This window comes from Pomacea canaliculata, linkage group LG13 (genome assembly GCF_003073045.1).
Source record: "Pomacea canaliculata isolate SZHN2017 linkage group LG13, ASM307304v1, whole genome shotgun sequence".
Lineage (NCBI taxonomy): Eukaryota > Metazoa > Mollusca > Gastropoda > Architaenioglossa > Ampullariidae > Pomacea > Pomacea canaliculata.
In genome coordinates this window covers 1,101,509-1,121,782 of record NC_037602.1, presented here as the reverse complement: position 1 = coordinate 1,121,782, position 20,274 = coordinate 1,101,509, and the positions used below count along the sequence as shown (strand labels likewise).

The following is a 20,274-nucleotide window of genomic DNA, read 5'->3' as shown; positions in this document are numbered from 1 at the left end:
AACATTCTAATTTTCCCGTAACGTTAATGAAATGTACTTGTGACAATGCTTTAGATCACACAATACGTTAAAACAAATATTTAATACATTCTAAAAATTTCTAACAGTCTTTTATCATTCCAAGGCATAGTCGTTACATCAATGTTTCTGTGAAATGTGAGTTTTGTGTGAGGCTTTGCATGTACGTTCGCATGTCTGTGCCATCAGTTTGGAAAATTATTTTATAGAGAAGTATGTATGTTTTACATTTTTATTTCTACTTCAACAAGTGCATATTTTTTTCCAGAAATGCATATAGTCTACCCTTTTATTTATTTAAAAAATGGGAATGTTACCATAATTGTAACCTAAACGGAGATTATCAATTTCGACATAATCTGCTTAGTAAAGCCTTTACTACTTCCCTGTATCTTGAACTCATCTTGTAGTAAACAACGCAGTTTAAAGAGGAGTTCAACGTCCATAAAAATGTAACAATATACCAGAAGATAGCAGACAAACTTTTGTAATTACCGGTAGAACTGAGGTCTGGGACAATGAGTATGCTTACCTGAAGACACAGGTTGGGAGTCACGTGCACCACAAACAAGGCGGAAGTGACAACTAGCATTAACGTCACACTAAGGTCCTTGCTGGACATCATGACGTCAGCGTGCTCCGTCACTGAAGTTGTGCACATTGCCGATGTCGTTGTCGTCGTCGATGTAGCCCTCACACGCCAGGCTAGAGCAGAACGTAGCTTGACGACTGTGATGGACGTAGTGACGAGAACGACGATGAGAAATGTTCCCGAAAAAGCGAAACCATAGACGTAGATGTCCACGATGTCCAGAAAAGATCGGTTGTTTATGTAAAAGCTGGTTCATTAGACCAAAACATTTGTTTTAATATTATATTCAGTTAATTAAATTATTTACCTCCTGTTAGTTACTAATTTATATCTATTTATTACGTATCAATGTTTGTTTAATTACCTAATCGATATTTGTTTATTGCACACTGGTATCAATTAAAATTCGATTTCTGGATTATTACATATTAATACTTGGTTCATTGTACAAAAACATTTAATTCGGTAAGTAATGAATATCTCTCTTATCATATCATAAATTATCACAATTGCTTCACAAATGATTCCATTTTTTCTAAATTTGCCTACAACTCTGTCTACATATGCATTCTCTATCACTAATACTTACTGCTATGTGTTTGTTTTCATTATTTTACTCGCCTTGATACAATAGTCCCGATCTCCATAAGGTTAGTCTCGGGGTCGAACCAACAGCCGCTTGTGTTTTTGAACCACAGGACAGTCATCATGCCTCCTATTAAGATAACGCTGCAGACGACGATGATGGCGGCCATGGTGGACGTCTTGAGCAGCTTCTTGGCGTGGAAGGGACTGACGACACAGAAACACCGCTCACTGGCGATCACCGCCGATAGGAACTGCGAGGCCCACACAGAACCTGTCAGACCTGAGTGGTACATCAGGTGATTTTTATACCAAGAATAAACAATGTGATATTGACTTACCGAGGTTTGTTTATGCACTTCAAAAGTCTATATTCAAACAGCACATTGCCTCCTTACTGACTCAAGCTCGAAAGAAACATTGCTAAGAGAAGAATGAACACAATGATATTTGCCAATAAACTAGTAAATTTACATTCTGAGAATAAATCCATGACTTTAATAATGAACAGAGGGAGATGTGATGAAACAGGAAAAGCCTAATGATACTAATTAGCTTGTTAGAAGCAAGATGTAGTTCCTAAAGGCTCAACTCTACAGAGTCAGGGCTTGTGATAATGTGAAACCAGAGATGAAAGGACAGATATTGGAAGAAAAGGATTCAATAGAGATAACAGGTCCTTACTGTGCACGTGTTCTGCAAGTGTGTAGGGGCCTTTTTCAAATAGTCTGTGTAGTCTGTCGATGTTAGTCATGAGATATGAAACATCGACTAGGAGGTCGACGACAGCATGTACGAAGAGACAGAGGTTGATTCTCTCCCGTAGGCCCTGTCTGTAGAAGACTGTGGCGCTGAGCACGTTGCCAGGGATACCGAGGACTGTAGCAACGAGAACCAGGCCCAGGAGGGTGATGAGTGTTATCCAGAACTCGACCTGAGGACAGAAAACAGTTTATTGATGCTTCTGACGGCGACAGCGACGACGATGAAGAGGACGACAACGATGATGATGTTGATAATAATGAATATGCTGCTGCTGCTGCTGCTGCTGCTGCTGCTGCTGCTGCTGCTGCTGCTGCTGATGATGATGATGATGATGATGATGATGATAAAATGTTTATTGAATTTAGTTTTATTATTTTTGTTCAACAACAACTTAGTTTCAATAGTGTTTAATAATACCATAAAAGGTCAGGATGCTACATGCGATGTACATTTGGGTATAAAAAACTTTCTCAACTCACACGACTGACAAGAAACATCGAATCCTAATAAATTAGGAAAGAAAGTGCTTCTGTTTACCATTTTGTTTTTGAAATAATAATAGGGTTCCGAGAGCACGAAGATGCTGCATCCTTTCTCCAAGCTGTCCTCAGAGCTTGTGTTTATGTGGCTCAGAGGCAGGCTGGAACTGTTGACAACCCACTGTTCCAGCAACATTATTTTTCTGTATCTATGGATACTAATAAAAATATGAATTTGGTCAGGGAGTCGGTCCTTTGGCTAAACACTCACCAGCGATACACGTGTCCAACTGGCTACTTACGATGACACAGACTTTGTGTAGATACCCGTCTGAAGGACGAAGAGTTCGACTTAGAGAATTAAAGAAGATCCCTAGAATGTTCTGGACCTCAACGTTTGAAGCTTGTGTACTCGCTGTGTGTGTCTGTGACTGTGATGCAAAGTTTCACTATATATATATTGACAGCTTATTTCTTTAAAACCTAGTACTTGCAAAAGAATTCATAAATAATATTTTGACAATTTTTAAACCAATGTACATTTGCGAATGTCCATTACCGCTTCATCCTTTTCGCTGTTTCTGATTTGTGTCTATTTGAAGAAGCATCTTTGTCCGCTTCTTTCAAACCCTCGTGACATATTGCATTTATCTTTTCTACAGCTTTTTATAATGTTAGACTTTTATGAGCATGAAAATCATACATATATGACCTGATGTCATCTCCGTGCTGACCCCGCCCTCCTTCAAAGCAGCTCACTCGTGGCCTCGACACAAAAACGTGCAGGCCGGTGATAGTGCATTCGAACTTACATCTTAATTTACATCGCCAATGCTGTGTCTAAGAAATATTTTGATAATGTGAGCCATGTTCCAGTTATATTTCTAGAAATACCTTCTGCCTCATCCCACCGTATAAATAGCCGCTGTAAGTCAAACATTAATATTTCACTAAGTCAGTGATAGAGTGAATGTTTTAGTTGTTTATCGAGGGAAGTGGACGATGTGGGCACGGACAAAGTAGGAAGCACCTCGTGTGACGTTTAATGATGACGATGATCATTATGATGGAATATATCGATCGCAATACATTGGGAATCAACATGTTCACTGAGTGAGACAATGTTTTCCAGCGTCAGACCCTTTGTTTACCACGATGTGCATTTATTTGGCATACTCAGTGTTTGAGATGGCATTGGGGAGTCAGTTGTACAGACATCTGTTCACTTAATTACTACTAACTTAACATTGGAAGTATTTTAGTTGATTATGAAATGTGCACTCCGCACTACACAGATGTACCAACCGTCTCACTTCATTCGGAATTCTAATTAGCAGATCACATTTCAATATTAGTCAATGACAGTACTGATGCTAAGAACTCCCTGTGGACTTTCTATAAGACATTCTGACGTCACAGAGACAGGATACAGACATTACATAAATAAACACTGCATTCTGATGCAAGCAACTTTCACAATGTAATATTTGCACAAATTCACTCGTTGGAAAAGTTCAACATCTTCGTAAATATGTTCTTCGTTTCTGCTCTGTGTTCTTTCGCATTTGAAATAGTGTTAAGTAAAGCATTGCGCTTGCCTCACACAAATATATATATAAACACATGATTTCTTTATTTTTAGGTTTTCTCGTGTGAAGCAAGTGTGTTTGATGTTCTTACAGGCGTGGTCGGGTGCCTTTGACGCAGTACCTGCGCTGTCAGCAAATGTGTATAACCAGACAGGTGTGGCAAGAAAGCTTTTTGTGTCAACACTCTATCAGAGGATGAAGTGACCTTCCAGCAAAGTACAACTTTGTGAAAAAGTACAGAGATTTGTGAGACTCTCAGGTACCCGTACACATCATGCCATCAACACACTAGATGTACCCGTTTAGCCTTGATCTGCATCAATGTTCACAGGGTAACCTGCAGAGGTCACAGTGACAAAAGGCAGGTGACGTCACCCAACGTCTGGAGGCCAGTTTGCAGGTAACTCTGTATGACTACATCATCTCTTGTTGTCTCTCATGATCACCGATGTCATGACATGGTCGCCGCCACGTTTGTCCTTACCTCGTGTCGCATCTGTGATAAAGATAACGAGGAGCGCGATGAGGAAGAAATAGCCGGAAGGACGCTACTTGCAGAAATGACGTCATACTGTTGTAGTTATGTAACCGCGCGATGTTCTACTCTCGTGTAGGTAGAATGAGCGAGTAGAGACTGTCTGTGTTAAGTGAGGGAGAGAAGAAAAGTCGCTGCACAGAGGGAAACTCTAGACATCAAGAAAACACTTCTTGTCTCCGCAATGTTCAGACTCCGGGGTAGTGGTTGTACTTTACTTACCCCAGGAAATCGCTGCCTCCGTTTAAAGTTTACGAGTTGGGGCAAGTTTGACTGGAATATTCTAAGGTGTGTAACTGGAATATGACAAACGTACACTTATCTTGCACGACGTATTACACATACTCAACCAACGCTCGACGAGCCCCCTTCAAATGACGATGAGGATGAAGATATTGGAATCGAATCGGAGAGGTATAAATTCAGAGCAATGTCACTGAGAAGGTCACAAAGAAGATGGCGGAGAAGACCGTTGTTTGCCCGCTCACTTGGCGTCTTTTCTCATATATATGACGTCATTTTCTGCTTCAAGTTACGTGGAAGAAATGACGCACATATGACGTCACACACAAGACGCCATTGTACAGGACACAATACAAGACCCGTTACAAGTCACTACAGTCTCCATGTCGAGAGACAGCTTCTTTGATTTCTCTCTTTATATTGTTTATTCGTCCTCTCACGTCGTCTGTTTACTTCCACATTTATTCAGGGGAGTGTAGATGTGTGTACGTGTGATTGAAAAAAAATTTAAAGAACAAAATAACGTTGATAACGTTGAATCGTTTGATGGATGAAATACACTTGAATGATTCCCAATTGTACTGAGGCATACATTTTAGTGGTAAGCCTGTCTACTAAATATTACAAAAGTCCGTATTAATTGTCTATATTTTAAAGTTTCTTTAGAATGGAAGTTATTGGATATTGTGTTTTGCCTGCTTTAATTCTGAAGGGTTTTAGTCCTGTTGATATCCTAACGTGTGGATTTATAATACATTTTCTTGCTGCAACATTTTGATGTATTACAATCTGATCAAGAGAAGTCGATTTTATGAAGATTATTTGTTATAGTTTAATTTCTTTTTATTGTGATATGTATTCACATTATTATGAAAAATTACTTGGTCTCGTGGCGTGAGATTAAAATTATAAAAAAATTTAAAAAAAAATAGGTAAAGTTTCATGGCGGCGTGATTGATAGAATGCTTCTTTATTGTCTACGTCTGTTCACAGAGATTTTTTTTTACTGGAAGCTTCCATGAGTACTAAACAACACACAGTCACACCTCACACACTCAGTGCACCTAGACACCCTGCACTCTACAGGCAAACACTGCTGTATATTAAGTACTAAAGATAAGAACACTAGCTTTTCTGTTAGTCCTGTTTAATTCTAATACATTTGCAAAATAAGTCTTTTTGACGACCTATTGTTTTTATTTAGTGTGTTAATATATTTTGAATGGAGATGGGATGTACACCTAGGCTAGGGGTCATTCGGATTCGCCCGACGGAAAAGAGTCTAACCTAGGTAAGTAGACACTTGCCAACAGCACCTTGACATTCAAAAGTGGATTTTCGAGTGTGCTGGCGGTGGTGAGTGGCAGTGAGTGACCGGACCAATCATTCAAGGGAAGGAAGTGCTGCGGTTAATAGCGAAATCTATTCTCGAAAGAGTTACGTCGCTTGAAATCAATTTCCAGCTGAATAAAAATTCAGAAAAAAAAAATATTTCCATATCAAATTTTGATTTAGAGTCAAAAGCGCTTCTAAAGACAAGCGTTTGATGCTGACAATAATGCAGTCAAAAAAGGACAAAAATGATTAATTTATAAGTAAATAAATAAACTGAAGACAGTTGTAACATTTCAAGCATACGCATCAAGGTTTCCGTTGAAAGGACTTACAAATACAATTTGTAGGTTTTACTTGTTTATTATAGCACACTGCTAATGGAATACACTCGCACTAAGGGGAAGCACGTAACATCAGTCTGCGCATGTGCTGTATAACTGCCAGGAGTAGAGCGTTTCCAGTGACATCTTGTTGTTAATCATTTGTTTGTTTGCTTAAGTTCTCTTTATTAATTCAATACAACTGACTTTCTAGTCTTATATAATGGTCATGCAAAAGTACTTGTCCTTAACTAACACGTGTTCTTCTTTGAATATTTGTGTATATTTTTAACATGACAACATCTGTGTACAATTCTGTATCTACACACTTAGTCATTGTTCTAATCTAGTCAGTAGGGGCGTGGCTAAACACTTTTCTTAGTAATGTCCTCAGTGATTCCCTAAATTTTGAGCTCATCTTGTAGTAAACAATGCAGTTTAAAGAGGAGTTACAGGTCCATAAAAATATAACAATAGGCCAGAGAACCTGAGATATGGTGACATAACTTCCCGTGGGACTGAGGTCTGGGACAATGAGTATGCTTACCTGAAGACACAGGTTGGGAGTCACGTGCACCACAAACAAGGCGGAAGTGACAACTAGCATTAACGTCACACTAAGGTCCTTGCTGGACATCATGACGTCAGCGTGCTCCGTCACTGAAGTTGTGCACATTTCCGATGTCGTTGTCGTCGTCGATGTAGCCCTCATACGCCAGGCTAGAGCAGAACGTAGCTTGACGACTGTGATGGAGGTAGTGACGAGAACGACGATGAGAAATGTTCCCGAAAAAGCGAAACCATAGACGTAGATGTCCACGATGTCAATAAGAAATCTGTTGTCTGTGTAATAGCTGATGGATTAAAGAACAATAAACAGATTTGTTGCACAATAAATACTATTTTACTTATATATTTTATTGTCCAAAAATTATCTAGTTTCTTATTTAACAATATTTAACAGCACAGCGAATTTGCCCACCTTGATAAAATAGTTACCATTTCCGTAAGGTTAGTCTCAGGATTGAACCAGCAGCCAGTTGTATACCTAGGACCCAAGATCGCCACCATGCCTCCTATTAAGATAACGCAGCAGACGACGATGACGGCGGCCATGGTGGACGTCTTGAGCAGCCTCTTGGCGTGGAAGGGACTGACGACACAGAAACACCGCTCACTGGCGATCACCGCCGACAGCAACTGCGAGGCCCACACGAAACCTGCCAGACCTGAGTGGTTCATCAGGTAATTTGAATAACAGAAAGAGAAGCAATCTTTATTAACCAAGTCTAGTGTTGTCTCTACCAACAATATTTTACATTTTTTTATATATGAATTGGTTTGGTGCATAGTTCTCGCTATCTTAAAGAAATAAAGAATACAGAGATTTTATATCAAATGTACTTCGTAATAAAACAGTAAACACAAATCCTGAGAGTAAATCTTTGACCTTACCTTCTGTGACCTTAATATGATACGGCTATGGAGAAGAAAAGGATTTTGTGAAAACAGGTAAAGACAGTAATGATACTTAATCTGTTGGAATTAAACTTCAATTAATAAAAAGTGTAGTTCCAGCCAGTTCAATTTTGTAAGTTCGGGAAGAATACGACACGTGGAACGCAAATCAAACACAATGAGGTTACACTATTCTTTTAGTGTCGTGTCTATGAGAACGATCATGTGACACTAGAGAGGAAGGAAAGAGTTGAATGTCAGGTCCTCACTTTGCAAACGCTCTGAAACTGCGTATGGGTGTCTTCCAAAAAGTCTGTATATTTTGTCTATGTTACCGATGAGATATAAAACATCGACTAGGAGGTCGACGACAGCATGTGCAAAGAGACAGAGGTTGATTCTCTCCCTTAGGCCCTGTCTGTAGAAGACTGTGGCGCTGAGCACGTTGCCAGGGATACCGAGGACTGTTGCAACGACAACCAGGCCCAGCAAGGTGCTGAGTGTTATCCAGAACTCGACCTCAGAAACAGACAGAAAATAAAGGTTGCTGCTTTTAATTTAACCCTTTGGAATTTTATTATGACAAAAAGACATCAACAACAACAATGTCGTTAACGATGATTACAAAGATGATGGTGGAAAACAACACAGATCAACTGTCCAAGACTAAAATTCTGTTTACCGCTTTGTTTCTTAAATAGTAAAGCGACTCAGCGGGAATAATGACACCACATCCTTCCTGCAAACTGTGCACAGATGAGAGAGGTGGACTGGAACTGTTGACAGGCACCTGGTCCCCCAACATTGTTATTCTGTCTGTCAAGACATGTACACGGGAATACATGTATATGCATCAAACAGCGAGTCAGTGAGTCAGTCATCCTTCAGCCAAACCAACCAACCAAGCAATAAACATACAAAGTCAGCAATCAGCACACCCTTCTTCTATATGAGCAACAGACGAGAATTTAAGTCTACGATAGCATAAATTCAATCTTTTCAGTTTTAATTTACATACAATACACAGACCTGTAAAGGTAATTAGCACTTTGGACACTCTATTGTAGTACTATCAATCTGTGTGTATACTTTCAGTCGTAAAGCAGAAGAAAACATTTAAACACGTGTTGGACGCTGCTGTCCGTGTCTGTCCAGTGAGGTCAGACAATGTGTCACATGACTGCTTACCACTACAAAGACTTTGTGTAGCCACCCGTGTGGAGGCCGTGTAGCGTGTTCCACATCAGGAACTGTTCAAAGACAGTGTACACTCAGCTTTTGAATCTGTGTACTCGCTGCTTGTGTCCCCGAGTTAGATGTTAATGTCAACTTTAATAGAAGAACAAAGAAAACATTGGTGTTGACATATTTAAGAAACTGAAGGTATTCCTTGATTGACTTTCTCGATGCACAAGTACACAGACGCACACACACAAACACGCGCACGAACGCAACACACCACAATCGCTCTCGCACTCCAGTCAACAAAGTTTTCCTTTAAAGCATTGTATTTACTCTGAAAATATTGCAGTAGAATTGCTCAAATATTGTCCTCAAATTTATTTTTTTATATATGTATAGCGTTGATCTCGATAGAGCGCTACCGGCGTGAACGGTTGTCGTGAGTGCATTAACTGCCAGTCCACAGGAGTTTGTGACCAAACAGGTGTGGTAATAATGTTTTAGTTTGTGTCAACAGCTTTAATCCGCAGACGAAATCATATTAAAAAATTCTGGAAAATTACGGAAAATTTCAAAACAAATGTTGAAGCTTTTATCGTCCTGCAACTCACGGTATCTTTACACACAAACCCACCCGTATCGCAGTTCTCCCCGAGACCTTCAGCCATGATCTGTCCAGAAGGCGCATTATGGGAACATCAGTGTTTGTGAGTGTCTGGGAGAAGATTAGTGTAGCAACTTTGCACCCAGCACGTTTTATTTTATTCTCTTCTCTTTTTGTGGACTGTGAATGAGTATTTATCTTTCAAATTGTTTTACACTATTCTGAAACAGTCTTGGGAAAAGTCGCGTGACTACATGATTCAACTTGCCATAGATGAGATCCTACGTGAGGTCACGTGTTATCTTTTACCGAATGGCCGTTGTTCCTCACGTATTGAGAGCGGCACAAATGTCTGTCAGTCTTCTAGACAAGTCGTCGTCAGATGTGTCGACTATAGAAGCCGAGGACATCAATGATATTTGATGTGATTACGGCCCTTGTTACATGTTAATGTAAGAGTGTCAAGTAAAACATAAATGTAACGAAAACTGAAGTTCTTCATGTTGTTTGAAATGTGCCAGCCAATCACAGACTGTCACACTGTCATTTCCGTTGGCGTCAGGGTGACACGGACTGATTGAAATCGTAAGACTGTCTTTAGCAAGAAAATGTTTCACTAGGTGTCGGTGTGTCTACAGGGCTTGCTTTTAAGACTGCAACCTCTACCTCAAAAGCGACATCAGTTTAGTGCACCTGTGTCAACCCCAGGCAATGAGCGACTGAAGTGTTGTGTGTTCCATGGACGTCGAGTCCCTGAAGACATGGACAGATAAATCCTCTGGCTTGTAACGGGTCATCTGCACGGTGACAGCAACAGGACTACAGGTTCACGGCAATGAACGATTTCAAACAACAACGATTTTACAGCAATTAGAGGATGGAACACTTGAAAGTCAAACAATTCCAATCATAAAGAAACACCAATATTTCTAAGTTTATTTATGTCTGCAATAATTATCAAAGCCGAAGAAAACCACATTTTCTTGAAGGTAAAGACAAAAATCTTACATCGTGTTAACACAGTTCTATTTTAAGACAGTTTACAAATATGTAAAAAAAAAACAACTACAGATAATCGAATTGTTAACATTTTCAAACTTTGAAGAAATTTTTTGTGTGTGTATTCATGAAAACCTTCAAAACGGTTGTGAAAACAAGTAAAAGATTAATAATAATTCGGACATAATAGATTTCATTTATAACCTGTTTACACACAAAATGCTTTGTGATGACAAAATAGTTTTACAACAATATGGAAAGTGCAATGATGTTTAATTGTAAAGAATGTATCAACTGAAAGTAGCTTAATTGGTGCAATATATTTATTTGAGATGTATTTCTGAGGGATTCCACAGGCAAAAACTTCTTGGCGATAATTGATATCTGAAAATTCTGTTGTTTGATATGATACAAATGATCAAAATAAAAGACCTACACATTCAGCAGGTGTCAATTTTTTTAAAAGAAAATAATAGCAAAAGTCATGTTGTGTGGGTGAACGTGCGCAGCAGCACAAATGGTGAAATTTTAAATGGAAACAAGATGTAGAGATGTACAATCTGGTCTAATTATTTGAAAACTACTGGCTAGACCGTGTGCAGTAATACAACTTGCTGAAGCCACTATGCAGCCACCGCACTACTCCGTAATATCGTATAAATCAGCAAAAAGCAAATTTGTCTTTATCTCCAAAATCAGGAAGTACAAGCAGGTCCACAAACGAAGAGTAGGCAATGATGATATTTTATTAAAATCCCAAAAGTCCACTGTTCTTTTAACTTACTCCGTTATGTACTCCGTAACTTCAATGAACTTTCTGTTGGGGTCAAATACACAAACCCCTTTCTCTTGTGTAGCCACAATAGTGCACACGCCTGCAGTCAATACTACACTGCAACACCTCCTCAACCGCTAACACATCCCCACAGTTACCCCTCCCACCTTCTGACGGTCTGTTTACTGGCGCGTCCGCCGGACTTGTGGAGGGAGCAGCAGTGCGGCACCAACACTTCATAGACTATAGCATGGACTATAGCATGGACTATAGCACTGACTATAACATAGACTACAGCATGTAGTATAGCATGGACTATAGCACTGACTGTAACATAGGCTACAGCATGTAGTATAGCATGGACTATAGCACTGACTGTAACATAGGCTACAGCATGTAGTATAGCATGGACTATAGCACTGACTGTAACATAGACTACAGCATGTACTATAGCACTGACTATAGCACTGACTATAACGTCTATGGTAGGATTTCAAAACAACTGATCAACAAAATAACAAAACGTAGCGTTTTTGTAAGTATATGGCTTTGGTATGGTAAGAAAATGTCAAGGTACTGGAACTAATAAACTTGTATTTACAAAACCTTAAACAGACACTGGTTCACTGCCATTAGCAGCTGTGGAATGGTATTATTTAACAGCTCAAGGTATTTTTCATATAATAAATTCAAGACTTATGTTATTTTCATATCTAGTGTGTTTGGCATTGCAAACATGTCCCCGTATTGAAAAGATTATTTAGTAAAGGTAAAAAGATAAAAACTTTGATTTGTTGAGGAGAAAGCCCGCTAAGGAAATTTCGACTGGTATTTTAAAAAATTCATATCCATTAACCTACAATAAAGACAACTGTGATACTCCGTTTTAAAGAGCATTTTAAAAACATTTCCGTGTGTAAATTTAACAACTACACGTTTTGTTTTCTTGTAGTAAAATCAACTGAAAGACTGTAACTGTATGGGACAAAGAATTCACAAATCGTGAAGTAGGTCAAAAATATTTCGACAATATGTACACACAGAAAGTACCAAACCAGCATATATGTTCTTAGAATATACATTAGAATTTTAATATTACTTTTTTTCTTTTCATTTTCTACTATGGTTACAACAATGACAATGAGCCTCTCCCCTGTGGCCGGCACGTATTATAGGGAAGAGAGATGTAAATCGTCTTTTTCCGAAAGACGAGATTTGTTTGCAGGCGACCTGTCGCTTTATTTGCATATTATTTTTCCTGGAGCAAGACCAAATATTCAAGGGAAGGAAGAACTGAATTACAAAGCGGAATAATACTAGAAAGAGTTACCTCCCTTCAAATCGATTTTTCTATTAAAGGAAAGATGGAGGAAACGAAACACAAGTGGTTTGTCTAGTTCTGATACAGAATGAGATTCAAAACGCTCATACAGGCAAATATTTGATACTTAAAATAAAGTATTGACAATGGATGTAATGACTATTACATAAAAATCAATTTATAAAATAAAATTGTAATTATTGCTGAAAATAGCGATGTGGTGAGTAACGATGAGTTGTACTGCGACTTACGGACAGTCCAACATAATAGCTACATTGTATATAATTAAAAATTATATGAATCACAGACTTAATTTAAAAAATTAAGTAAAACTGTTTACATCTACACTTATTACATACATATTAACCATCTTTTACTATTATTTTTTAAAACATGGATACTTTTATAGTATAGCTTTAGAACGGACGTTTAACTATAAAGTAGTAGTTTGAAAGTACACTTGCAATGTGCACATTTATTAGTATCTCTTATTGCTATTGTTTAGGACAGATAGCACCTTGAGTACAGTGTGGCGATGAGTAGTTACAGTTACAGTTAGTTACAGTGCTGCATGTTACAGTTACAGTGCTGCATGTTACAGTTCCAGCACACACCATACAAGAGTTTCCTCTGAAGAGACAAACACTGGGTAGAGGTTTTACTGTTTCTTTACAACACAATGCCACATTCAATGATAACATGCTAAAATACTTTACAACACACTGTCACAATAAATGATAACATTCTATCATATAATCCAAGTGGATGCCTCTGCGCCTGCACAGAATTCTTGAAAGAAACTGAGAGTTTCCGGTGGTATCTTCATTGAATAGTATTTTGCAATTGCTCAATTGTTTAGTTACAAATACAAACAATTACTAAAAAAACATTCTATGTTTTATATAACGTTTATGCTAATGTACTTGTAAATAGGGTTTAGTTTAGATCACACGATGCATTAAAATTACTATTACATACAATGTAACAATTTCATGCAATCTGTTATCATTCCCATGAATAGTGGATCATCGCTATTTCAATGTGATGAGTGTTTTGTGTACGGCTTTGTATGTTTGTTTGTTTGTATGTATGTTCGTCTGTCTGTACCATCATTATGGAATATTATTTTATAGGAAATATGCATGTTTTTCCATGTTTATTTGTATTTTAGCAAGTGCATATTTTTCTAGAAGTTCATTCCCTTCTTTACAAAAAGTGAGAATGTTACCATAAGTATTCTCTAGAGGGGACTCATTAATTTCAATTTACTCTGCTTAGTAAAGCCTTTACTACTTCCCTATATCTTGAACTCATCTTGTAGTAAACAACGCAGTTTAAAGAGGAGTTCAACGTCCATAAAAATGAAACAATAAACCAGAAGATAATCGACACACCGCTGTACTTACCGGTAGAACTGAGATCTGGGACAATGAGTATGCCTACCTGAAGACACAGGTTGGGAGTCACGTGCACCACAAACAAGGCGGAAGTGACAATTAGCATTAACGTCACACTAAGGTCCTTGCTGGACATCATGTCGTCAGCGTGCTCCGTCACTGAAGTGGTGCATATTGCCGATGTCGTTGTCGTCGTCGATGTAGCCCTCATACGCCAGGCTAGAGCAGAACGTAGTTTGACGACTGTGATGGACGTAGTGACGAGAACGACGAGGAGAAATGTTCCCGAAAAAGCGAAACCATAGACGTAGATGTCCACGATGTCCAGTAGAAATCGGTTGTCGACGTAAAAGCTGGTTCATCGGACCAAAACAGTTGTTTTAATATTATACCGCACTATAGATTAATATGCAGTTAATTAATTTTTTGCCTCCTGTTAGTTACTAATTTATATCTGTTTTATTACGTATCAATGTCCGTGTAATTACCTAATCGATATTTGCTTATTGCACACTCATATCAATTAGAATTCGATATCTGGATTATTACATATTAATACTTGGTTCATTGTACAAAAACATTTAACTCAATAAGTAATGAATATCTCTTTTATGATATCATAAATTATCGCAATTGCTTTCTGAATGATTCATTTTTTCAAAATTGCTTACAACTCTGTCTACATATACATTCTCTATCATTAACTAATACTTACTGCTATGTGTTTGATTTAGTATTCTACTCGCCTTGATGCGATAGTACCCCTCTCTGTAAGGTTAGTCTCGGGGTCGAACCAACAGCCGATTGTAAATTTGGACACAAGGACGGTCATCATGCCTCCTATTAAGATAACGCTGCAGACGACGATGATGGCGGCCATGGTGGACGTCTTGAGCAGCCTCTTGGCGTGGAAGGGACTGACGACACAGAAACACCGCTCACTGGCGATCACCGCCGACAGGAACTGAGAGGCCCACACGGCACCTGCCAGACCTGAGTGGTATAACAGGTAATTTTAATACCAAGAATAAACAATGTGATATGGACTTACCCAGGTTTGTTTATACACTTCAAAAGTCTATATTCAAACAGCACATTGCCTCCTTACATACTACTGACTCATTGAAACATTGTTAAGAGAAGTATGAACACAATGATATTTGCCAATGCACTAGCGCATTTACATTCTGAGAATAAATCCCTGACTCTTATCTGCTCTGACTTTAATAATGAACAGAGGGAGATGTGATGAAACAGGAAAAGCCTAATGATACTGTAGAGGGAGCGCTGTTTAGGTCAGCAGGTACTGCTGACAGTGCCTAGTCCCCCCATCCACAATACTAATTAGCTTGTTAGAAGCAAGATGTAGTCCTAAAGGCTCAACTCTACAGTGTCAGGGCTTGTGATAAGGTGAAACCAGAGATGAAAGGACCGAGATATTGGAAGAAAATGATTCAATAGAGATAACAGGTCCTTACTGTGTACGTGTTCTGCAAGTGTGTAGGGGCCTTTTTCAAATAGTCTGTATATTCTTTCGATGTTAGTCATGAGATATGAAACATCGACTAGAAGGTCGACGACAGCATGTACGAAGAGACAGAGGTTGATTCTCTCCCGTAGGCCCTGTCTGTAGAAGACTGTGGCGCTGAGCACGTTGCCAGGGATACCGAGGACTGTAGCAACGAGAACCAGTCCCACAAAGGTGATGAGTGTTATCCAGAACTCGACCTGAGTGACAGAAAACAGTTTACTGATGCTTCTTTTTTTTACCCACCTTTATTTTATAACGGCGACATCGATGACGACGACGACGACGACGACGACGATGATGATGATGATGATGATGATGATGATGATGATGAGGTGGAGGAGGAGGAGGAGGAGGATAAGGAGGAGGTAGAGGTGGAGGAGGACAATGACAATAATGTATGGAGTTAAGTTTTATTGTTTTTGTTCAACAACAACTAAGTTTCAATAGTGTTTAATAATACCATAAAAGGTCAGGATGCTACATGCGATGTAGATTTGGGTATAAAAAACATTCTCAACTCACACGACTCACAAGAAACATCGAATACTAATAAATTAGGAAAGAAAGTGCGTCTGTTTACCATTTTGTTTTTGAAATAATAATAGGGTTCCGAGATGACGAAGATGCTGCATCCTTTCTCCAAGCTGTCCTCAGAGCTTGTGTTTATGTGTCTCAGAGGCAGGCTGGAACTGTTGACAACCCACTGTTCCAGCAACATTATTCTTCTGTATCTATGGATACTAATAAAAATTTGAATTAGTCGGTGACAGATTTGGTCAGGGAGTCGGTCCTTTGGCTAAACACTCACCAGCGATACACGTGTCCAACTGGCAAAGGAATTCATAAATAAAGTTTTGACCATTTTTAAACCAATGTACATTTGCGAATGTCCATTACCGCTTCTTCCTTTTCGCTGTTTCTGATTTGTGTCTATTTGCAGAAGCATCTTTGTCCGCTTCTTTCAAACCCTCGTGACATATTGCATTTATCTTTTCTATAGCTTTTTATATTTTTTTATAATTTTAGACTTTTATGAGCATGAAAATCATACATATATGACCTGATGTCATCTCCGTGCTGACCCAGGCCTCCTTCAAAGCAGCTCACTCGTGTCCTCGACACAAAAACGTGCAGGCCGGTGATAGTGCATTCGAACTTACATCTGAATTTACATCGCCAATGTTGTGTCTGATTGGTGTCTGTTTGCAGAGTTTGTAAATCTTCACTTAGAAGACAGTTTGCTCGGTACTATTCAGCTCTCCTGACCAACGCCCTAGCACAGTGAAAAGACAAAGTTACTTATTTTGATATTTTTTCAAAAGCACCAAACGTGTCAATCAGTTAATTATTCAATTAACCATCTAAGAAAGTGACCAGACAGCCATATTCGAGTTTTGACCTCACAACAGCAAACACAATCACAATTCGCATCTTAAGACTGTGTTTTCAGAAGATGTCATTCAAAGGAGAGTAAAAGAAGATTCATGAGGTATCCCTGCTCACCAAACTCTCAGCGTTCAATGTTAAAAGTTTTCTGGTACGACACGGGCTGTAAATAAAGTGGGTCTGTTCCTAGTCTACACACCAGAAAAACCTCTGTACTGTGCACAGCTGTGGGGGAATCGAACACAGAACTCAAAGCAGTGACATCACAGTCTCTGAATCGTAGATGGCTTAAAGTTGACCTTCTGACTTCACAGAGAAAGGTTACACACATTCCATAAGCAAACTCTGCATTCTGATGTATGTTCCTTTCACAATGTAATATTTGCACAAATTCTTTCGTTGGAAAAGTTTAACAGTTTCGTAAATATATTCTTCGTTTCTGCTCTGTGTTCTGTCGCATTTGAAATAGTGTTTAGTTAAGCATTGCTCTTGCCTCACACACAGTATATATATATATAGAAGCTATTTATTTTTAGGGTTTTTCTTGTAAATCCGGTGTGTTTGATTTTCTAACAGGTGTGGTCGTGTGCCTTTGACGCAGTACCTGCGCTGTCAGAAGATGTGTATAACCAGACAGGTGTGGCAAGAAAGCTTTTTGTGTCAACACTCAATCAGAGGATGGGATGACCTCCACACAAAGTACAACTTTGTGAGAAAGTACAGAGATTTGTGAGGCTCCCAGGTACCCGTACACACCATGCCATCAACACTACTGCTCTCGTCTACACTTAAAGCCTTGATTTCTATCAATGTTCACAGGGGAACCTGTAGAGGTCACAGTGACAAAAGGCAGGTGACGTCACCCAGCGTCTGGAGGCCAGTTTGCAGGTAACTCTGTATGACTACATCATCTCTTGTGGTCTCTGAGATCACCGATGTCATGACATGGTCGCCGCCACGTCTGTCCTTACCTCGTGTCGCATCTGTGATAAAAATAACGAGGAGCGCGATGAGGAAGAAATAGCCGGAAGGACGCTACTTGCAGGAAATGACGTCAGACTGTTGTAGTTAGGTAACCGCGCGATGTTCTACTCTCGTGTGGGTAGAAGGAGAGAGTAAGGACTGTCTGTGTTAAGTGAGGGAGAGAAGAAAAGTCGCTGCACAGAGGGAAACTCTAGACATCAAGAAAACACTTCTTGTCTCCGCAATGTTCAGACTCCGGGGTAGTGGTTGTACTTTACTTACCCCAGGAAATCGCTGCCTCCGTTTAAAGTTTAGGAGTAGGGGCAAGTTTGACTGCAATATTCTTATGTGTGTAATAATGTCAAGGAAAGCTTCTTTAATTTCTATCTTTATATTGTTTAATTGTCCTCTGTAGTCGTCTGTTTACTTCCATATTCGTTTCCTGTATTTTTTAATAATTCAAAGGTGTCAGCTATTTCACACAGGAAGGACAGCAGTTAAAGCAATAAAAACCCAACACTAAATAACAGAAAATAGAAAATTCTAAATTATAAATCAGCATTCATTCACAAAAACAAGCAATAGTTATAATTTTATTGTTTGTATTCTTTGCAGTACTTAGCAAAACGTAGAAAATCACATTTTCTCAAAGGTCAAAACACAAATATACAGGGTGTTAACACAAAAAATGTGACAAAAAATATGTTGTCAGCTTGTCTAACAGTTAAAATTACGTAAGTTAAAAAATCGTTGTTTTGGATGTGTTGATGATTGTAGGCTGTTTACATACATGAACGGCTGTATGACCTCAGTTGGGGTCAAAGTGAGGTGGGCTGATGGTCATCGCAAGACATGTAAAGCTGTCTTTAGACAGAAACGTGTGACTGGATATTAGTGTGTCTACAGCGATTGTCTTTAGGACCACAGCCTGTCTGTCCAGATGCCATGTCTTCTTAGTGTCAGCACCAAGACTAGGTTGAAGGGATTGGTGCGTCTTCAAAGGATGTTGAGTCCCTAAAGATGAGCGAATCATCTGGCTTGGAACCAGTCATCAGACTGTGTCAAGAGGGCTACTGTTAGTGCATTGTATTTGGACTGGAATTTTGTTTTTAATTTAGACTTTTTGCCGAAAGTACAAGTAATTTTGGATATATGAATTTCTGTGTTGCATGAATGAACGGCTTGTGCCTAGCTGTAAGAGATTCCAGAGGAATAAAACTTATTGCTAATACATGTATTTATGTGTAGTTGGTGTTAGCTTCGTAGAATGCAAAGTAACCATCTTTTTAAGAAAACAAATATCAGGCAGTCTGCATCAATCAAGGTGTGCAAACGTGTGCTGTAACTCTACTGATAACATTTTAAGTGCAAGCAAATTATGAATCAAAATTAAGGAATTAAATTTACATCCAATTATACTATTTAACCCCGTGAAGCAAAAATTAATTTTCATTAATGTTTGCAGAAAGAGTTTAGCCTTAAGAAGTTATGAACTGTTTCTCTGAAATTTGAGCCCATTTTGTAATAAACAACAACAGTCATAGACGAGTTTAGTACCCACAGGAAATAAATTATTCGCCACATTTGTGATATTAGCAAGGAGTGTTCTCCGCCAAAGTGAAAACCTGGAACTGCGAAGCTACAGATCTCAATGAGTAAGTTTGCCGCCATGCATACGGTGAACAAGACAGACGTCGCCATCAGCATCAACGTCAAGTTCACTTCTTTACTTTTCATCTTCCTGTCTGTCGATGTTGTCGCTGTAGCTGACGTCGTCGTCTCGGAAGCGGTGGTGAGACGCCAGGAAAGAGCAGCCCGAAGTTTGACGGCGGTGATGCAAGTGGAGACGATAATGACAACAAGGAAAATTCCCAACAGTCCAGTGGAGTAGATGAAGATGTCGAAGATGTCAATTATATCTTTATTGCTTTGATAAAACCTGTTTGAACAAACAAACTTCGTTAGGTTTCTTTATTTATCAATTTCAGTATGTTCACTAAGTTGTGCCGAAGATTTGACTGTCAAAATGTCAGGATGTCAGCTCACAAGAGGCGAAATGTCCATGTCTGTGGAACGATGGACAGTCTAAGTCACTGACCCTGACTACCCAGTGCAGTGAGTGCACTAAACTAATAATTAAAAACTAGTGTGTAAGTTTGCGGTGGTCAGATGCCAGGAAAGACCAGTCCGCAGTTTG

The 20,274-nt window shown here is 39.0% G+C and overlaps 1 protein-coding gene across 1 annotated transcript; it reads right to left on the bottom strand.

Annotated features, from left to right (window-relative positions):
- Nucleotides 1–285: 285 nt before the first annotated feature.
- LOC112554173 lies at nt 286–15,805 on the bottom strand. Its single transcript, XM_025221803.1, has 3 exons — nt 15,676–15,805; nt 1,232–1,478; nt 286–857 (listed from the first exon to the last, which is right to left on the bottom strand). The coding sequence occupies exons 1-3, from the start codon at nt 15,743–15,745 to the stop codon at nt 362–364; spliced, it is 813 nt and encodes a 270-aa protein (XP_025077588.1). The 5' UTR covers nt 15,746–15,805; the 3' UTR covers nt 286–361.
- Nucleotides 15,806–20,274: the final 4,469 nt, after the last annotated feature.